General features: G+C 40.9%; 1 protein-coding gene across 9 annotated transcripts in view; it reads right to left on the minus strand.

Annotated features, from left to right (window-relative positions):
* Positions 1–640: 640 nt before the first annotated feature.
* Positions 641–20,639, minus strand: part of PRR11 (proline rich 11) — a 30,849-nt gene continuing 10,850 nt past the window's right edge. For 4 of the 9 annotated variants that reach the window (XM_086360635.1, XM_086360632.1, XM_086360636.1 and 1 more), the window contains exons 2-11: positions 19,067–19,199; positions 13,440–13,590; positions 12,890–13,012; positions 9,152–9,415; positions 7,760–7,858; positions 7,143–7,255; positions 6,051–6,110; positions 5,865–5,961; positions 3,837–3,909; positions 641–3,627 (exon numbers count right to left, since the gene is read on the minus strand). In XM_086360635.1, coding sequence (XP_086216761.1) covers positions 3,614–3,627; positions 3,837–3,909; positions 5,865–5,961; positions 6,051–6,110; positions 7,143–7,255; positions 7,760–7,858; positions 9,152–9,415; positions 12,890–13,012; positions 13,440–13,590; positions 19,067–19,194 — 1,122 coding nt within the window. In that variant the 5' untranslated portion in view covers positions 19,195–19,199 and the 3' untranslated portion in view covers positions 641–3,613. Of the gene's footprint in view, positions 3,628–3,836; positions 3,910–5,864; positions 5,962–6,050; positions 6,111–7,142; positions 7,256–7,759; positions 7,859–9,151; positions 9,416–12,889; positions 13,057–13,439; positions 13,591–19,066; positions 19,200–20,639 lie in introns of all 9 variants that reach the window. The other 5 variants (XM_086360638.1, XM_086360633.1, XM_086360639.1 and 2 more) reach the window with 2 other exon arrangements.

Consider the following 20,639-nt stretch of genomic DNA (forward strand, 5'->3'; position numbering starts at 1 on the left):
GGTTCCAGCCCTGGTCAAGGAAGTAAGATCCCACTTGCCTTGTGGTATAGCCAAATTTAAAGAAAAAAAAAAAAATCATAGCATTTAGGGATGCATATTTAGGCCCAGCATATTCAGAGGGTAAAAGCAAAGGAAAACAAACAGATGAGTAGTTACTTTTTTTTTTTTTTTTAAGAGAACCCATTTTTGGCTTAAGCCTTTGGGTTCTTTTTGTTTGTTTTAATTAAAAAACAAATTTTGGCTGCACTAGGTCTTCACTGCTGTGCACAGGCTTCTCTCACTGTGGAGCACACGCTCTAGACGTGCGGGCTTCCGTAGTTGCAGTGAATGGGTTGAGTAGCTGTGGCACCCAGGCTAAGTTGCTCTGCAGCACGTGGGATCTGCCCAGACTAGGGATGGAACCTGTGTAGCTTGTATTGGGAAGAGGATTCTCATCCACTGTACCACCAGGGAATTCTGGTAGTAACTTCCTGAGGAAAGGTATTCACATTAGGGATGGAAACAGGCAGAACTTCTAGACACTTAAATGTCCCTTTCTTGGTGGTCACATGAGTGTTTGATATTGTGTCTGTTTATGTTTTATGTACTTTCCTGTATATGTTATATTTCTAGTAAAAAATGTTAAAGAGAAAGACCAAAGTTTTGTTTTGTTCTTTATTCAAAAACATAACTGGATGCACCGTGATTGTTTATATTCTCTGGTTGACATTCAGTCTCAAAATAAACAGTGGAAACACATGATCAGCAACAATTTAATGAAGCCATAGCAGTTATTGGATTCTCAAATGGGTACAATATGAAACCTGTCATAAAAATTAGTAAAATATACAAGATAGAACACATTTTAATACTGATACGATAGTAATAGCAGCTTTACAAATATTTAACCATAGGATTTCTATAGCTTTTTAAAAAAATGAACCTTTATCTCACAAGAATGATAAAATCATTTAAATTGATACAGTACACATTGGTTTATTAATATTATAAACATTATTAGATGTCCCATAAAATATTGTTATAAATACTCACCTGCTTTCTTCTCAATGATCATTCCCTTTATTTGACTTAATATAAACGTAGTAACAGGTTTAAAAAGTTTTTATTAGAAACAGATGTATTTAACTTCAGTATCTGCTTAATTTTTATCCGTAAATGTAAATGTAGGTATAAATGTATAAATGTGGGTCTCATCAAAACAAAATACTGTTTCCATATCTGCTTTCCAGCCTGGTGACTTTTTACAACCCTCTATTTGGCATCTCAAAGTTACATTTATCTGAGGGAATATAGGCATTTTTGGGAAATTACTAAAATATCTTTTTAGCCTAATCAGGGAATATTTCAGGGACATCATCTATGTAACTGCTTCCTGCCAGGTTGGAAAGTTCAGTGTAAAACTGACACTCCTTGATTCTCCTCCGTGAGGAGCCACTATCCTTATTTTTTTTTTTTTTTTATGGCTAAATGTTTACAAATTTTGAGGAGAGGTTATAGAAAAATGATTTGTTAACACTAACATGAGGGCAAAGGGTATCCAAGATGGCATGCCTAAAACAGGTCAACCAACAGTCTTTAGGTTGCAGTGAAATTCTATGGCTGGTCACCCAGGTTATGAATTTGATTCACCTACTCTGAATAAAGTACTGTTCCAAATAAAACGTCTATGCAACAATCATTTACTGAATAAGTGCTCTACATGATACCTATCCTTATTTTGGAACTGCATTGGAAGTTATGAGCATCAGAGCTAATGCTGTGCCTTCAGAGTCTCGCTCACCCTAATGAGAGTTCCTCTTCTTTCATGATATTTAGCGATAGTGATATCACATTAGTGATAGGGATCCTGGCTGAAGCTACAGTAGTACCTACTGCTAAGCAGACATGTCTGACAAAACTAGGGGCTCCCAGATATTGGCAACCTTGTAGGAGACTGACTGGTAGGGTTGCCAAAAAAAACATAGGATGTTCAGGTAAATTTGAAATTCAGAAAAACAATGACGTATTTTTTTAAGTATAAATATATTTCCTAGGCAATATTTGGTGGTGGTGGTTTAGTCGCTAAGTCGTGTTTGACTCTTGCAACACCATGGACTGTAGCCCGCCAGCCTCTTCTGTCCATGGGATTCTCCAGGCAAGAATACTGCAGTGGGTTGCCATTTTCTTCTCCAGGGGATCTTCCCGACCCAGGGATTGAACCTGGGTCTCCTGCATTACAGACAGATTCTTTACTGACTGAGCTACAAGGGAAGCCCATGGCAATATTTAGGACACAGTTATACTTAAAAAATTACTCATTGTTTAATGGGCCCTATTAAACAGAGGGTTAAAGCGTGGTTCAGAGGTTAAAGCGTCTGCCTGGAATGCGGGAGACCTGGGTTTGATCCCTGGGTCAGGAAGATCCCTGGAGAAGGAAATGGCAACCCACTCCAGTTATTTGTTGTTTATCTGAAATTCAAATTTGGTGGGGGTGTCAGGTATTTATGGGCTTCCAAGGTGGCTTGAGTGGTAAAGAATTGCCTACCAATGCAGAAGACAGGAGATGCAGGTTGGATCCCTGGGTTGGGAAGATCCCCTGGAGGAGGGCATGGCAACTTACTCTAGTATTTTTGCCTGGAGCATCCTATGGACACAGGAGTCTGGTGGGCTATGTCCATTGGTTCGCAAAAAGTTGGACACGACTGAAGTGACTTAGCAGGCATGTATTCATATTTGCTAAGTTTGGCAACCCTGAATTGGCAGGAAAAAGTAAAATCCCGTGATTGTGCAGAATTACTGCTATTGATTCAACAGGTGCTTGAGGACAGAGAATCAGATCTCACGGTGAATCTGCTATGGACCTCAGAGAGTCCCTAGTGGGGCACTGTAGAAAACCCAAGGTTCATGTAGGTCTTCATGAAGTCTATATTTAGCTGTACAAATGTGGATAACAGATATCAAATTAAAGAATATCCCAGACTTCAGTAAGCCTGATATTGTTACCTACCTATGATACTAGAAATGAAATTCTAATTTTTAAGGTCACATTGGACCTTTCACTTCAAATCCTTTTGGAATAGTTAGGTTTGGATGGGAGATGATCTTACTTAATTGCTTATAGGGAACAGAAATAAAATCTAGAGGGTCTTTCTGGATTAAGTAGCACTTAATGAATGGATGAGCTTTACAGGATGAAATATTTTGCTTTTTAATTTCCTGAGAATACCCAAGATGAATGGGTACCAGGTTATTTTAATGTCATAACTGTACCTATAGAGCACAAATCAGAGTTATCTAGTTAAATTGGAATAACCTTCCTAACTTAAATTGAGTAATTTCAGGATAAACATCACTTTGGGGATTGCATTTTCCCATCTGTCCTGTGAGTAATCGTGTAAACTAGAAAGTATTCTATTTCCCACTTTTCATTACAGTATGCATGGGCTCCATACATATTTTAATTCTTCAAATGAATTATATATTAATATAATTATTTACACATATTATACTTCAAAAGGATTGGGGTCATTTTATCTGTACATTTTATGGATCATTGCTGGGAGTTAGGCAGAGGTGGCATCAGTTTTGTTCATCAAAGCTGCTTGTAGAAACTGGCAGAGTTTGAGGTGGGCTTCTAGGGTGAGCCAGCTAAGAAAAAAACAAGAAGTCCCAATTATAATATGAATTATGTTCTTGTGGCCAGCATAGCTCTCCTTCCTCGGTATCAGAACCCAGATTTTATGCAAGGCAGCAATGCGGCCAGATTCTAAAAATCACTTTTTCCAAGTTCCCTGATATAATCAAAGTTCCTGCATATCACCTGTTTAAAGAGATGAAGGGCAGTTTAGCTAGGATACCTTTTTGATCTTTGCCCTTCTTATCTTGCTTACAATGTAGACAAGAGGCTTTAGGCAGTGTAGATGTTCTGCACTGTAGGGATAAAAGCCATGTATTAAGGTTGGAAGAGAGGTGACGACATGGGGAAGCTGCTATACCCTGTATCCACTCCCTATTTCCCAAGGCAATATGCAGAAAAGACAAATAAGCCTCCATTTGCTTAAGCCACTATAGTCAGATTTCTCTTACCCACAGTCAAATGCAAAACCTAACTAATAGGAGTGGGGAAAGTTATTCCATGTCTAAAACAAGTTTTTACTAAATACCCTGTATCTTTGGCCACCTGATGCAAAGAGCCAACTCACTGAAAAAGACCCTGATGCTAGGAAAGACTGAGGGCAGGAGAAGGGGGCAACAGAGGATGGCATCACTGACTCAATGGACTTGAGTTTGAGCAAACTCCGGGAGACAGTGAAGGGCAGAGAAGACTGGTGTGCTGCAGTTCAAGGGGTTGCAAAGAGTCGGAGACAGCTTAGCAACTGAACAACCACCACCATCCTCTACTAAGTGGATTTTGGAGAGCACAACATATGGCAAAGGTCTCATCTATGATATTTTTAAACTATTTATTTTTGGCTGAGCTGAGTCTTCGTTGCTTTGCGCAGGTTTTCTCGAGGTGTGGCCAGCAGGGGCTACTCTTCATTGCGTGTGCGGGCTTCTCACTGTGGTGGCTTCTCTTCTTGTGGAGCACTAGCTCTAGACCTTGGGCTCAGTAGTTGTGGCGCACCCTTCAGTGATTCCTCCGCATGCGGAATTTTCCCGGACCGGGGATTGAACCCGAGTTGTTCCCTGCGTTGGCAGGCGGATTCCTATCCACTGCACCACCAGGAAAGAGCCTCATCTGTGATTTTTGATGCTGTTGCTCAGTACATGGGTTTGTGGCTCATTACATTTTTACATGCTTCCACATTAACCAATCCACTAGAGTAGTTATAGGGTGGGGCAGGGACAAAAAAGACCTAGAGCTGAACAAAGAAGGGAAGGGCGGAGTTCCTTGGGGTTAGGATTTAGTGCTTCCACTTCCATGGCCTGAGTTCAGTCCCTGGTCGGGGAACTGTCCCACAAGCGGCACAGCCAAAATAAGAGAAAGAAGGAAAGGGCTTAGTTGTTAAATAAGGCCTCTGCCCTTCACAATTTATGGTATCACCATAATGTGATCTGGGAGTGGACTCCTACTGAAGGAAAGGGGCATCAGGCCTCACCTGCAAAGAAGGCCACACAGTGCCCAGCAGGACAAGTTGATTGGCAAGCTCCAAGGATTCTCACTGAACCTTGTTACTTTCCTTCACAGAATTTACTTCAGTGCAAAATTACACAAATTGTGATTGTTGATTACTGTCTACCTTCCCCACTAGACTGAAAGCTCCAAGACAGTAGATCTGTGCCTGTTTTTGCTTATCACTATCTCCCTGGTATTCCAGCACAGTGTCTGGCATATAGGGACTGCTTAATAAATAGTTATGAATGAAATTAATAAAACCAGACATTCATTGCTAAAGTAGAGATGATAATCTTAGCTATTTCATAGCATTCCATGAACCGCAAACATGAAGTTCTTTATAAAGCATCAGTTCAGTTCAGTTTTGTCCCTCAGTCGTGTCTGACTCTTTGCAACCCCATGGACTACAGCAACGCCAGGCCTCCCTGTCCATCACCAACTCCTGGAGTTTCCTCAAACTCATGTCCATTGAGTCAGTGATGCCATACAACTATCTCATCCTGTCGTCCCCGTCTCCCGCCTTCAATCTTTCCCAGCATCAGGGTCTTTTCCAAAGAGTCAGTTCTTTGCATCAGGCGGCCAAAGTATTGGAATTTCAGCTTCAACATCAGTCCTTCCAATGAATATTCAGCACTGATTTCCTTTAGGATGGACTGGTATAAGGAACTGTTTTAAAATTACTACTATTATTAATAAAGATGCTTTAGATTATGAATCTAAATTAAAGAGTTTGAAGAAAAGGAACCAAATGCTTTTCATAAAGGCTTACCTGAAATTTTCTCTTCAAGGCCTGGGTCATCACCGGGGTCAGCCCAGTTCCTGTTTCCACATTTTCTTTATTAGTAAGTGGGGTTCCACCTGGGCTCCTGCAAAGGTAATAAAAAGATTGGGAGCTGTGTTTTATGCCAACTTCTCAAATGAATGTAGAGAGCATAAAGATAGGAGAATGGATTACCTCTCCACATCGACTTTTCTAAGTAGTTTCCGTAGATCTAACTGACTTTTACCAGGAGTACTGATAAAATAAAAATACAAAAGTTAGAGCTCACCAGATTGTATAATTTTTCTCAAAGTAAAGCAATCATTTCAAAGTGGCAACATCTTAGAAAGTAGTTTGTTACATTAAAAAATAGCAGTAGATGCTGATAGGAGCATAAAGTGATATAATGATTCTAATAATAAGAAGAATCTAATACTTGAATAACTAATACTTTCATTTTATTATTTTTTAAAAATAAGTTACTTTTTTTGACGTTGTAATTACACTTGTACGAATCCATCTTAGGGCAAAACTCAGTTATGCACACAGATGATGGACAAGGATGATTATTGAAGAGTTCCAGAAACAAAAAAATCACAAACAACCTAAACGTCTCAAAAAAGGATTTTATCTATGAAGTTCACATATTAAAAAACTGCATCTATTGAAGAAGTCAACATGATTCTTTAAGCTAATTTTTAATGAGACAGGGGAAAGTTTATGACACAGTAATGAGAAAAGCTGTATTTGTATATATTGGGCTGGCCAAAGAATTCATCCACATTTTTCTGTAACAATGCACAGAAAAACCAAACAAATTTTTTGGCCAACTCAATATAAATTACACATGGGTACAGACATGTGTATGTATGTATATACATATTTCATGCAATATGTATTTAATATACATATTTCATACACATATACCTGTAATATGTATATTACATACACATATTTCATTGATTCCAAGACATTCTAGTTTTCATATTATTTCTGAAGCTGTGCTGATTTGAAAATTCTTGATGATATTTTATATTTTGCAATAAACAGCACCATGAACCGGAAATAATAGTGTACACGCCTAAAAAAAGACTAGAGTGATAAACAACAGTATGTTAAGAGTGGCTATCTCCAATGATATGATTATTTGATGATTTTTGTTTTCTTTAAACATCACTGTATATTTCAATTTTCCTATATGATCATATATAATTTTTAGAGTTAGAAATAAGCAAAATATTACTATTTTAAAGTAGCAGTAGAGTGTAATTCTGTGCAGATCCTTACATTAAGACATTTGTAACTCGAGTTGATAACACTTTGGACTTTGGTTTCAGGGTAACGCGCTGCAGGTCAGAGATAGTAACCAGTGCCTTCTGTGCCTTTGGTGATGGTACAAGCTTTAATCACAAAATCAGACATTATTAAAAACAGATTTAAAAGTATCATTCAAAATGTAAATATACCAAAACAAATTTGAATGCTGAGTATGTGTAAAATATATCTATTCAATTTTTATTCCAAAGCTTCAAAGTATATCTCTACCTTTTCAAGCTAATGGTTGCCATAAAACTGCTGAATTAAATAATTAGGGAATTTATATATTCTGTTGAGGAGATCAAAAATTACTCAAATAAAATATCAAATGCTTTCCTCAGAACAGCTTTTATATCTAAGACTTATGCTTCTTTTCTTTTTTTTTAATGCTTATTTTCTATTAAGAGACAGGGAGGAGGGTTCAGGATGGGGAACACGTGTATAACTGTGGCGGATTCATATGGATATATGGCAAAACCAATACAATATTGTAAAGTTAAAAAATAAAATAAAGTAAAAAAAAAAAAGAGAGAGAGACAACCAGGTTAAAAAATGAAAGACCACACGTGTGGTCAAAGATTTCTTACCTTCCTCCTTTCATCCAAACTCTGTGTCTTCTTTAATTTCACAGTCAGTAGATCTTTAACTGTTATCTGCATGGGTCCATTTTTTTTTAATGGTCCAGCCTTAAGATATAAGGAAAAATTAGAATTCAAACTGAAACCAGGACATCTAGTCAAATGCAAATCCAAATCTAGTTTTTAAAGCCTTAGAGTTAAAAATTAACTCATTTCCCCGAGGAGCCAATCAAATTCTTTCCATGCAACCAAGAACTAATTCTGTTTTCGTATCTATGGATGCTAAGGCTACTGAGAAATATTAATGAAAACGTAAGGCTTTGAAACTAAGTAAGAACTGGGCTAGTTTTCTACAACTACACATCTTCCTTAGGAATCACTGTAATAATATAGACATAGAAAGAGTTCCTCTAATCAACGTGAAGTTTGCCTAAACTACCTAAGAAAATGAGACACTTGCCAGAAAGCAAGAACATATACTTGATGAGGTATATATTAGGGCAACTATAGCAGCAGACTCTGCATTTGATTCAGTCATTTTAAACCAAATGTACCTGCAGTAAAAAGTAATCAGCTTTTTAGATAGTGCTGTGTTAGTGGGCAGCTAAGTAGCTCTAACGGAGACTGGTTCTCCAATCCAGTGGCGTTACACTTTAGGATCTACGAGTTCTTTTTCTTAAAATGCTTTTTTATTGTGATAAAAGTCACATCCTAAGTAATATAAAACATACTATCTTAGCCATAATTAACTGTACAGTTCAGTGGCACTAAGTATATTCATATTGTGCAACACTGACCATCATCTATCTCCTGAATTCTTCACCTTCCTAAACTGAAACTCTGTCTCCATTAAGCACTAAATCCCCATTTCTCCCCCCCTCAAAAAAAGGTAAGTCCCCATTCCCCTTCCCCACCTCACCCTTCCTGCTTTCTGACCCTATGAATTTGACTATTCTAGGACTGAAGCGACTTAGCAGCAGCAGCAGCAGCAGCAGCAGCAGGTACCTCCTACAAGTGGAATCAAACAGCACTTTTTTGCGCCTACTGTTGTTCTGACTTCACTCACTAAAGAGTCTGTTTTTAATTTGGTTTCCCAGAGAGATTTTCCTCTTGGTAAAAAAGGTATACCAAGAAGCCAATAGGAATCTCCCAACCTGCTGGGTTTCATTCATTTATCCTCCAAAAAAAAAAAAAAGCACTTTCATTTCTAATTCCAACTTCTGTGATCTCCCAGGGGACCATGTCTTTAAAAACAATAATTGCCATAAGCAGGAGACGGAATTAGAACAAAAGGCAGTCCTTCCTGTCAAAACCCTTTGCCCAGCCTTAAAAAAGACACCTGGCTTGACTCCTTCTTTACCCACTGACCAAAACACACCTTTACTAGACTGTTTTTTTTACCTGAAGTGCCTTCGTGAGAGCAGGTTTTCTGAGCAGCAATGGTGCTGTCGGTGGTGGGGGAGGAGGCAGAGGAGGCGGAGGGGGAGGAGGAGGCGGAGGGGGAGGAGGGGGCGGAGGGCGACTGGCGGCCTGCGCTGGGGAGGGAGGACGGAGAGCTGCGGAGTCTGCAGGGCTGGCTAGAGCACAGGCGGGCACGTCTGGATGCTCACCACCCGTGTGACACGCTTGACCACAGCTGGGACAGGAGGAATTTTCTGAGATGGCCTGGAAGAAAAAAATTGCATTTGGCAACTGAAGAACAGATTTATTTGGTTCTTATTTATTTGAGCAGTCATCAAAATGATAGCTGCCACGTGTTGAATGTCTTCTCTGTACACCACGTGCGCTACAATATTTTCTCATTTGTCACAAGCTCATTCACTCATTCATCTATTTGTTCTGTGTGTGCTATATGCCAGGCACTGTGGCTACAACGTGAGTCCTGTCTGTCTCCCCATCTAGCTGACAGTCTGCCGAGGAACACAGACCTCAAACGTACACAAAACACGAACACAGACCTCAAACATAAACAAAACACATTCGAAACAAGCTAAGTAATACTCTAACAAGAGCCAAGGCTTAGCTGGTGGCTCAGTGGTAAAGAATCTGCCTGCCAATGCAAGAGACACAGGTTTGATCCGGGAAGATCCCACATACCCCGGAGCAATTAAGCTTCTGTGCCACAACTACTGAGCCCATGCTCTAGATCTGGGAGATGCAACTACCGAGCCTGTGAACCCTAGAACTTGTGCTTGCAAGGAGACAAGCTATCGCAATGAGAACCGTAAGCACCACACCTAGAGAGTAGCCCCTGCTCACTGCAAGTAGAGAAAAAGTCCTCACAGCAGTGAAGATCCAGTACAGTCATAAATAAATAAATGATTACTTGAAAAGAGAAAAATAAGAGCCACGAAGTGTGCTGTGAGCGTGAATAGCTAGAAGTCTGCTGCTGCTGCTGCTGCTAAGTCGTTTCAGTCGTGTCCGACTCTGTGTGACCCCATAGACGGCAGCCCACTAGGCTCCCCCGTCCCTGGGATTCTCCAGGCAAGAACACTGGAGCTAGAAGTCTAGAGACTAATATTTAGCTATGATCTCAAGGATGAATTTAGGCTTCTCAGGTGAAGAAAGGATATAAAGACTGAGGGAAGAGAGTTCCTGGCAGAGGGAAAAATACTTAATGCAGCCAAGAATATAGTCTATTCAAGGAACTGATAAAAAAAGTCAAAGGTTACAACCTGACTCTAATGGGCTGCATTGTCTTCCCCCAACCACAAGTCATATATTGACGCTTGAACCCCTAATACTCCAATACGTGACTGTATTTGAAGACAGGGCCTTCAAAGAAGTGATTAAATTAAAAGGAGCCATTAGGAGGACTTCCCTGGTGGACCAGTGGCTAAGGCTCCACACTTCCAATGCAGCGGGCCGGGGTTCAATCCCTGGTCAGGAAACTAGATCCCGTATGCCGCAACTAAGACCTAGCACAGCTAAATAAATAAATATTAAAAAAAAAATAATAAGGGGGCCATTAGGATGGGATCTAATCCAGTGTGAGTTGTGTCCTTATGTAAAGACAAAACTTGAACACACAAGAGAGACACCAGGGATGCACGGGCACAGAGAAAAGACCATCTAAAGACACAGAAGACAAGCAGAGGAGAGAGGCATTAGAAGCAGCCAACCCTCCCAGCACCTTGACCCTAGACTTCTAGCCTCCACAATTGTGAGAAAACAAATTTTGTAGAATAAGCCACTCAGCCTGTGCTCCTTTGCCAGGGCAGCCCTAGCAAATGAATACAATGACCCTCGGAAGTAAGAGGGCAGAATAGTGCCTAGGGGCTGCTATAACAAAGTATCACAAAGTTGGTAGTTTACAACAAAGAGAAGTCATTCTCCCCCACTCCTGGAGCTTAGAAGCCTGAAATCAAGGCGTGCATTCCCTCTCAAGGCTCTAGAGAAGAATCTGTTTCTTGTCTCTTCCAGCTTCCGGAGTCTATTGGTATGTCTCGGTTTGAGACCCTATGACCAGCCTATCCCTCGGTGGTCCCGTTGCTTCTCTTCCCTCTATGTGCTCTACTCTGTGTGTCTTTTATAAGGACACTTGTCATTGGCTTGAGGGTCCAACCAGATAATGAAGTATGATTTTCTCATCTCAAAACCCTTCACTTGATTATCTATCTACAAAGACCCTGGTGGATAAGATAATATCTACAGGCTTCCAGGGATCAGGACTTGGACCAACTTTTTGGAGGGCCATCACTCAGCCCACGACAGACGGTATCTTCCCCATTTTTATCGATGCAGAAACTAAGGTCCGGGTTGTGGGGTGATTTGCCTTTTCTCTTTAGGCTAGATCACCTTCAGGTACAAATTCTGGAAGTAGGGGTATAGTCCCAGAAGTGTCTCTCTAAAACAATGAGCACAGTGTTTATTCTTTACGTTTTAGACACTGAGAATAGGGGTCTTGCTTAGGGGAGTTTGGAGAGAGTGGATATCTATAGTTTTTTTCCTGCTAATCTCAGTCAAGAAGTTAGAAACCACACTGAGTATTTGAAAGAGGCAACAGGAACTTCCCTGGCAGCCCAGTGTTTAAGACTCTTGCCTTCCAATGCAGGGGGCATGAGTTCTATTCCTGGTCAGGGAACGAATATCCCACATGCCTCAGGGTGCAGTCAAAAATTAAAAAAAAAACCAAAAAACAAACAAAAAAACCCCAACCTTCTTTGAAGAGGGGACATGTAGTATGGGGAAGAGTTTCTATACCATACTATGGAAGAGCTGAGAAGCACACCAGGGACAGTGAGGCAGTGCAGTCATTAGCGACAGCAAAAGCCATAAACACCCTGAGACTGGAGGGTCAAAGGAAAGGGCAGTGTAACAGATCTCTGGAGCTAGGTTAACCCAGAGAATCAAGAAACATGGTAGACTTGACCTAGTGGGAGTGACTGAGGCAGCAATGACAGCCATTGCTGGAGAAACTGCCCAACACAGAGAACAAAGGGGAAAAATCATCCGTCTTCGTCTTCCTTGGGTCGGGAAGATCCCCTGGAGAAGGAATGGCTACCCACTCCAGTATTCTTGCCTGGGAGAATTTCATGGAGAGAGGGGTCTGATGGGCTACAGTCCATAGGGTCACCAAGAATTGGACACGACTGAGGGGACTAACACACACACACACACACACACACACACACATGTATATGTGACACTAGTGGTAAAGAACCTGTCTGCCAATGCAGGAGATATAAGAGATGTGAGTTCGATCTCTGGGTTGGGAAGATCCCCTGGAGGAAGACATGATGACCCATCCCACTCCAACATTCTTGCCTGGAAAATCCCATGGGCAGAGAAGCCCGGTGGGCTATGGTCCAGGGGCTGCAAAGAGTTGGATATGACTGAGCAACTAACACTTCCACTTTTCCCACCCCTTCTAGCCTCTCATCAGTGTTTCCCATGAGTGCACACTGCGAGCCAGTGACATGGAGCTTAGGCAATGGTGCCTGCAGGCGTCAGCCCCCCTGCAATGCAGAGCAGAGCCTCTGCAGTTTAAGGAAGAAATCTGACAGCAAAGATGCCCAGAACTAGCACGAGCCTGTAGCCACTCTTCCTTCTAATGAAAGCACACTGGAGTTCCAATGCAGGACTAGCTCTTGCCCCCTTACCTAAATCTGGCTTTGTTTTTCATTTGATAACACTAACCTTCAGTGCTTCCTGGAGCTTGCATACTTCATTTTCCAAAACGCAAAACCGTTGTTTTAGACTACGAAGTTCTCGGTGGCAGAGACGGGATGGAAAGATGGTGTTTTTTAAAACTTCGATACTCTGAAATTCACAAATAAAGACGTCTGACTCCGTTGAGCAATATGCTAAGGACAATATGATAAAGAAAATGCTACAATGTATGTTTTATAGAAGTGAAGGCAACAACAAGGATCTACTGTATAGCACAGGAAATTATATTCAATATCTTTTAATGATCTATAATGGAAAATAATGTGAAAAAGAATATATATGTGTGTGTGTGTAATTGAATCACTTTGCCGTATACCTAAGCTAACACAACATTGTAAATCAACTACATTTCAATATAAAAATTTTATTAAAAAAAGTGAAGACAGACACAAACACCTAACTTCATATTATGTGAGCTAAGCTCGAGTGTCTACTGACCTAAGCACACACACGTGAACACACATACTAAGTGTGTAGAAAAACCATAATGCTGAAAAAAGGTATGTCAAATCCATACCTGGGTCATGCAGCTCTGGCACCAGCTGTATATAGACCATACTCTATTTGTCAGAAGCTTTATTGCATTTGTAAAACTGGGAAATCTGAAGTTCCAGGAGAGTCTTAGCCAGCTTCTGCTAATGGGTATATCTGTTGAAGGAATAACCGCTCTGCAGGAAAGACAAAATCAAACAAAGGGAAAACTCCTGAGTTGGCATTAACAGGCTCTAATTAAATAATTCTTAGCTTAGCACCTAAGAGTTGATGCTTTTGAACTGCGGTGTTGAAAAACACTCTTGAGTCCCTTGGACTGCAGGGAGATCAAACCAGTCCATCCTAAAGGAAACTAGTCCTGAATATTCATTGGAAGGACTGATGCTGAAGCTGAAACTTCAATACTTTGGCCACCTGATGCAAAGAACCAACTCATTGGAAAAGACCCTGATGATGGAAAAGACTGAAGGCAGGAGGAGAAGGGAATGAAAGAGGCTGAGATGGTTGAATGGCATCACCAATTTAATGTACATGAGTTTGAGCAAGCTCTGGGAGTTGGTGATGGACAGGGAAGCCTGGCGTGCAGCAGTCCATGGGGTCGAAAAGAGCTGGACACGACTGAATGACTGAACTGAATTGAATTAAATAGCAAGCTAGTTTTATAGTATGACTGAGAGGCAGAGATTACTAAAAGTCAAATTTTTCATTTACTTCTAGAATTCCCAGTTTGACTTGTAGAACAAATATTTATTGAGTAAATAATAATAAATCAAATAACACTAAATAAATATGTGTCATAGATTCAGTAATAAACAAAATAGACAAAACCCTGCCTTCATAGGCTTTACAAAGAGGGCTAAAAGAAAAATATATGTAAGCTACTTGAAGTTAATGTGGCAGCCTGGATGGGAGGGGATTGTGAGCGAGAATGGGTACATGTATATGTATGGCTGTGTCCCTTCACTGTTCCCCGGAAGCTATCAGAACAGTGTTAATCCGCTATATCCAAGTACAAACAAAAAAGTTTAAAAGAAAATAAATATATGTGGGTTGTTAGGTAGTGAACATCCATAACTGGGCATTGTTTTTGCTTTGGCTCTGTCTCTTCATTCTTTCTGGAGTTATTTCTCCACTGATCTCCAGTAGCATATTGGGCACCTACCGACCTGGGGAGTTCATCTTTCAGTGTCCTGTCTTTTTGCCTTTTCATACTGTTTATGGGATTCTCAAGGCAAGAATACTGAAGTGGTTTGCCATTCCTTTCCCCAGAACAATATTGCACAGGAACCAGAGATTACCAAAAGCCAAATTTTTCATTTACTTCTAGAATTCCCAGTTTGACTTGTATAACAAATATTTATTGAGTAAATAAATGATAATAAATCAAATAACACACTAAATAAATATCTGTCATGAATGATCCATGAATCAAGGTAAATTGGAAGTGGTCAAACAGGAGATGGCAAGAGTGAACATCGACATTTTGGAAATCAGGAAAATAAAATGGACTGGAATGGGTGAATTTAACTCAGATGACCATTATATCTACTTCTGTGGGCAAGAATCCCTTAGAAGAAATGGAGTAGCCCTCATAGTCAACAAAAGAGTCTGAAATGTAGTACTTGGGTGCAATCTTAAAAACGACAGAGTGATCTGTTTGTTTCCAAGGCAAACCATTCACTATCACAGTAATCCAAGTCTATGCCCTAACCAGTAATGCTGAAGAAGCTGAAGTTGAATGGTTCTGTGAAGATCTACAAGACCTTCTAGAACAAACACATGCAAAAGATGTCCTCTTCATTACAGGGGACTGGAATGCAAAAGTAGGAAGTCAAGAGATACCTGGAGTAACAGGCAAATTTGGCCTTGGAGTACAAAATTAAACAGGGCAAAGGCTAACAGAGTTTTGCCAAGAGAACACATTGGTCATAGTAAACACCCTCTTCCAACAACACAAGAGAAGACTCTACACATGGACATCACCAGATGGCCAATACCAAAATCAGGTTGATTATATTCTTTGCAGCCAAAGATGGAGAAGCTCTATACAGTCAGCAAAAACAAGACTAGGAGCTGGCTGTGGTTCAGATCATGAACTCCTTATTGCCAAATTCAGACTTAAAGTGAAGAAAGTAGGAAAAACCACAAGACCATTCAGGTATAACCTAAATCAAATCCCTTACGATTATACAGTAGAAGTGATCCAACAGACAGAGTGCCTGAAGAACTATAGAAGGAGGTTCGTGGCACTGTATAGGAGACAGCAATCAAGTCCATACCCAAGAAAAAAGAAATGCAAAAAGGCAAAATGGTTTTCTGAGGAGGCTTACAAATAGCTGAGAAAAGAAGAGAAGCGAAAAGCAAAGGAGAAAAGGAAAGATATACTCATCTGAATGCAGGGTTCCAAAGAATAGCAAGGAGAGAAGAAAGCCTTCCTCAGCGATCAATGCAAAGAAATAGAGGAAAACAACAGAATGGGAAAGACTAGAGATCTCTTCAAGAAAATTAGAGATACCAAGGGAACATTTCATGCAAAGATGGGCTCAATAAAGGACAGAAATGGTATGGACCTAACAGAAGCTGAAGATATTAGAAGAGGAAACAAGAATAAAGAGAACTGTACAAAAAAGATCTTCGTGACCCAGATAACCATGATGGTGTGATCACTCACCTAGAGCCAGACATCCTGGAATGTGAAGTCAAGTGGGCCTTAGGAAGCATCACTATGATCAAAGGTAGTGGAGGCAACGGAATCCCAGCTGAGCAATTTCAAGTCCTAAAAGATGATGCTATGAAAGTGCTGCACTCAATATGCCAGCAAATTTGGAAAACTCAGCAGGGGCCACAGGACTGGAAAAGGTCAGTTTTCATTCCAATCCCAAAGAAAGGCAATGCCAAAGAATGCTCAAACTACTGCACAATTGCACTCATCTCACATGCTAGTAAAGTAATGCTCAAAATTCTCCAAGCCAGGCTTCAGCAGTACGTGAGCCATGAACTTCCAGATATTCAAGCTGAATTTAGAAAAGGCAGAGGAACCAGAGATCAAATTGCTAACATACATTGGATCATCAAAAAAGCAAGAGGGTTCCAGGAAAACATCTACTTCGCTTTATTGACTATGCCAAAGCCCTTGACTGTGTGGATCACAATAAACTGTGGAAAATTCTCCAAGAGATGGAAATACCGGACCACCTTACCTGCCTCCTGAGAAATCTGTATGCAGATCAGGAAGCAACAGTTAGAACTGGACATGGAACAACAGAGTGGTTCCAAATAGGAAAAGGAGTACGTCAAGGCTGTATATTGTCACCCTGCTTGTTTAACGTATATGCAGAGTACATCATGAAAAATGCCAGGCTGGATGAAGCACAAGCTGGAATCAAGATTGCCGGCTAAAATATAAACAACCTCAGATACACAGATGACACCACCCTTATGGCAGAAAGCAAAGAAGAACTAAAAAGCCTCTCAATGAAAGTGAAAGAGGAGAGTGAAAAAGTTCGCTTAAAACTCAACATTCAGAAAACTAAGATCATGGCATCTTGTCCCATCACTTCATGAAAATAGATGGGGAAACAATGGAAACATTGACAGACTTTAATTTTTTGGGCTCCAAAATCACTGCAAATGGTGACTGCAGCCGTGAAATTAAAAGACACTTGTTCCTTGGAAGAAAAGTTATGACCAACCTAGACAGCATGCCAAAAAGCAGAGACATTATTTTGCCAGCAAAGGTCCGTCTAGTCAAAACTATGGCTTTACCAGTAGTCCTGTATGGATGTGAGAGTTGGAGTATAAAGAAAGCTGAGTGCCAAAGAATTCATGCTTCTGAACTGTGGTGTTGGAGAAGACTCTTGAGAGTCCCTTGGACTGCAAGAAGGTCAAACCAGTGCATCCTAAAGGAAATCAGTCCTGAAAATTCATCGGAAGGACTGATGCTGAAGCTGAAGCTCCTATACTCTGGCTACCTGATGCAAAGAACTGACTCACTGGAAAAGACCCTGATGCTGGGAAAGATTGAAGGCAGGAGGAGAAGGGGATGACAGAGGATGAGACAGTTGGATGGCATCACTTACTCAATGTACATGAGTTTGAGCAAGCTCTGGGAGTTGGTGATGGACAGGGAGGCCTGGCATGCTGCAGTTCAGGGGGTCACAAAGAGTGAGACACGAGTGAGCAACTGAACTGAATTCAGGTAGTGAACAATGCTAAGGAGAAAAAGATAAAGCAAGATAGCAGGAATGTGAAATGTTGCCTGGAGGTGAACATTTCAATAGGGTAATCATAGAATGTCTCACTGAGAAGATGGCTTTTGAGAGCAAACCTCAACGGAATAAACTAGCAAAGCAAATATTTGGGGAAAAGAACATTCTAGACAAGGGTAACAGTAAGTGCAAAGGCCCTGGGGTGGGTGCCTGTCTGAGGTGTTTGAGGAGTAGCAAGGAGGCTGGATGACTAGGATAGAAAGAAGGAGGGAAGAGGATTATTGGATAATGTGAACCAGACCATAAAGGCCTTGTGGATTATACAAAGAACTTTCATTGTAGAAGACCAATATGACATGATTTTAGTAGGCTCACTTTGAATGCTGTGTTGAAATACACTGCAGAGGGAGCAAGGGCAGAATAGGAAGGCCAGTTGGGGGACTTTTGCAACATTCAGGAAAGAAAGGAATCAAGGATGGTATCATGGTTACTGATTTTTTGAGTCTGTTTCAAAATTTTTTCTGTAAAGAGACCTTTAAAAACAAAGTGTATAAAGTATGTTATTGTGAAAACCACCACCCTAGAGTTTTTAGACATCAGAGTCTCTTTTAATAACACATTTAAGCCCTGAGTCCCAGAGAATAAACAACCGAACTTTACCAAAACGAAGGTTTAAGTTCCAGCTGTATACCCCTCTTTTATCACTTAGTTACCAGATTTATACAACTGAGTAGGAAAGTAGAAAATAGTTACTGTACAAAGAGCCAGCTCATTAGAAAAGACCCTGATTCTGGGAAAGATTGAGGGCAGGAGGAGAAGGGGACGACAGAGGGTGAGATGGTTGGATGGCATCACCTACCTACTCAGTGGATATCAGTTTGAGCAGACTCTGGAAGATAGTGAAGGACTTAGCAACAGAACAACAACAAAACTTCAAACACAATTCCTTGAGATTTTTTACTTCGTTTGAACTCTTTTTTTTTAATAATTAATTTTTATTTATTCGGCTGCACCAGGTCTTAGCTGCAGCACACAGGATCTTAGCTCTTCATCGTGGTTTGTGGGTTCTTTAGTTGTGGCCTGTGAACTCTTAGTTGCCACATGTGGGATCTAGTTCCCAGAACAGGGATTGAATCTAGGCCCCTGGAGTCCTAGCCACTGGGCCACTGGGGTAGTCCCTCGTTTGAACTCTTAAACTATGGTTGCAACATGAAAATTAGGATGCTCAGCTAAAATTTAATTTCAGATAAAGGATGAGTAAGTACTAAAAAATAATTTTTTGAGTGTATTTCAAATGTTGCACAGACAATACAAAAAAAATCATTCATTGGTTATCTGAAATTCAAATTAAGTGGCGTTCTGTATTTTTCGTTGATACATCTGGTGACTTGCTCCCAAACTGATCAGATTTTTAATGTTTTGTCTGTTCCACATTATGCCTTACCTTTCTGGTGAGGGCGGCGGAGGAGGAGGTGTAACTAGCTTAGACTGGAGGTGAGAGGCTTCTTTTCTTTTGAATAATCTTTTCGCTTTGGCTTTTAACTTTCTTCTTCGCTGCTTGAATTTGGGCATGGTTTCTGTAGAGAAAATATTTACATTTTTTATTGAAGAATAATACACAGAAAAAAATACAATTTTTGACTGTAGAGGTCAATGCATTATCACAAAATGAACACATCCTTGTAACCACCATCTTGGTTAGCAAACAGATCACCGCCAGCAATCCAGAAGTCCGCCTGAAGCAGGAGATAGAGGGACCCAAGGCTGAGCCGCTGGACTCTGCCCCCGGTTGACAGATATTACTTTTCTTTTCTTTTTGGCTGCCCTGGGTGTTTGTTGTGGCACACGGGGGCGTCTCTCTTCGCAGCAAGCAGGCTTAGTTGCCCTGCAGCATGTGAGATCTTAGCTCCCCAACCAGGGACTGAACCTGTGTGCCTTGCATTAGAAGACAGATTCTCAACCACTGGGTCACCAGGGAAGTCCTGACAGATGTTTCAAGATAATGGCAGGAGCTAGGAAGAGTTGAGTGCTGTTTAGATAAAAGATAAAAGAGACCACATATTTCTCATTCTTGAGGTCAAGGAGGCTCCTAAGCTATACATGTGCAGAAAAGATCCTCAGGGGAAGGGGAGCCAGACCATATTATGTTCTGTAATGCAGTAAAGCACTAAGTCCACATTTGTAACTTCTCAGAGGCTCTTGCACTGGAATCCTTTTTAGCTAAATGATGCACATGCATACAAGGGAGGGCCTTGTATGTTGCTGTTCAGTCGCTAAGTTGTATCCAACTCTGCGACCCCATGGACTGCAGCAGGCAGGGGATCCCTGTCCTTCACTATCTCCTGCAGTTTACTCAAACTCATGTCCATTGAGTCAGTCATGCCATCCAACCATCTCATCCTCTGTCTCCCCTTCTCCTGTCCTCAATCTTTCCCAGCATCAGGGTCTTTTCCAATGAAGGGAGGGCCCTGCACCAGACTAAATAGAGACTCAAAGTCAAAGCAAGATGATTGGCCAGACGACACCAGCAGAACTGACCCTGTATAAGCAATTTAATCCACCTCGAAAGTGTGCAGCTTTCTATCTCTCTGAGCCTGCCTGTGCTTTCTCTGCATGTATCTTCTCTCCTAATAAGCACGTTACTTGCCTCACTGCTTTTTACCTCTTTGCTGAAATCTTTCTTCAAAGCAGACAAGTGCCAGCGCTGCGGCCCAGGTTCAGTCCTTGGTCAGGGAACTGAGGTCCCACTTCAGGTCATCATAGGCTGTGGCAACCCCACCGCCACCTGAGACCACCCTGAACTGGGGGAAAAGTTAAACTCAGATCTAAACTATCTCTGAAGATACCTTGGCTTTGGCATTATGTTACTCTAATTTTGTTTTGGTTTTGTTTTGCTATTCTTTGTTCAGTCAAGTAAATTTCTTCATAATGGAATCAAGCAGGACCTTGCAGGGCCTTCCCAATGCAAAAGGCCTTTTTTGTCTCCTTTGTCTTGTTTGTAGAAAAAAGGCTTCAGT

This window comes from Bos grunniens, chromosome 19, assembly GCF_055505025.1.
Source record: "Bos grunniens cultivar Pamir isolate PY7600 chromosome 19, Bosgru_T2T1.0, whole genome shotgun sequence".
NCBI lineage: Eukaryota > Metazoa > Chordata > Mammalia > Artiodactyla > Bovidae > Bos > Bos grunniens.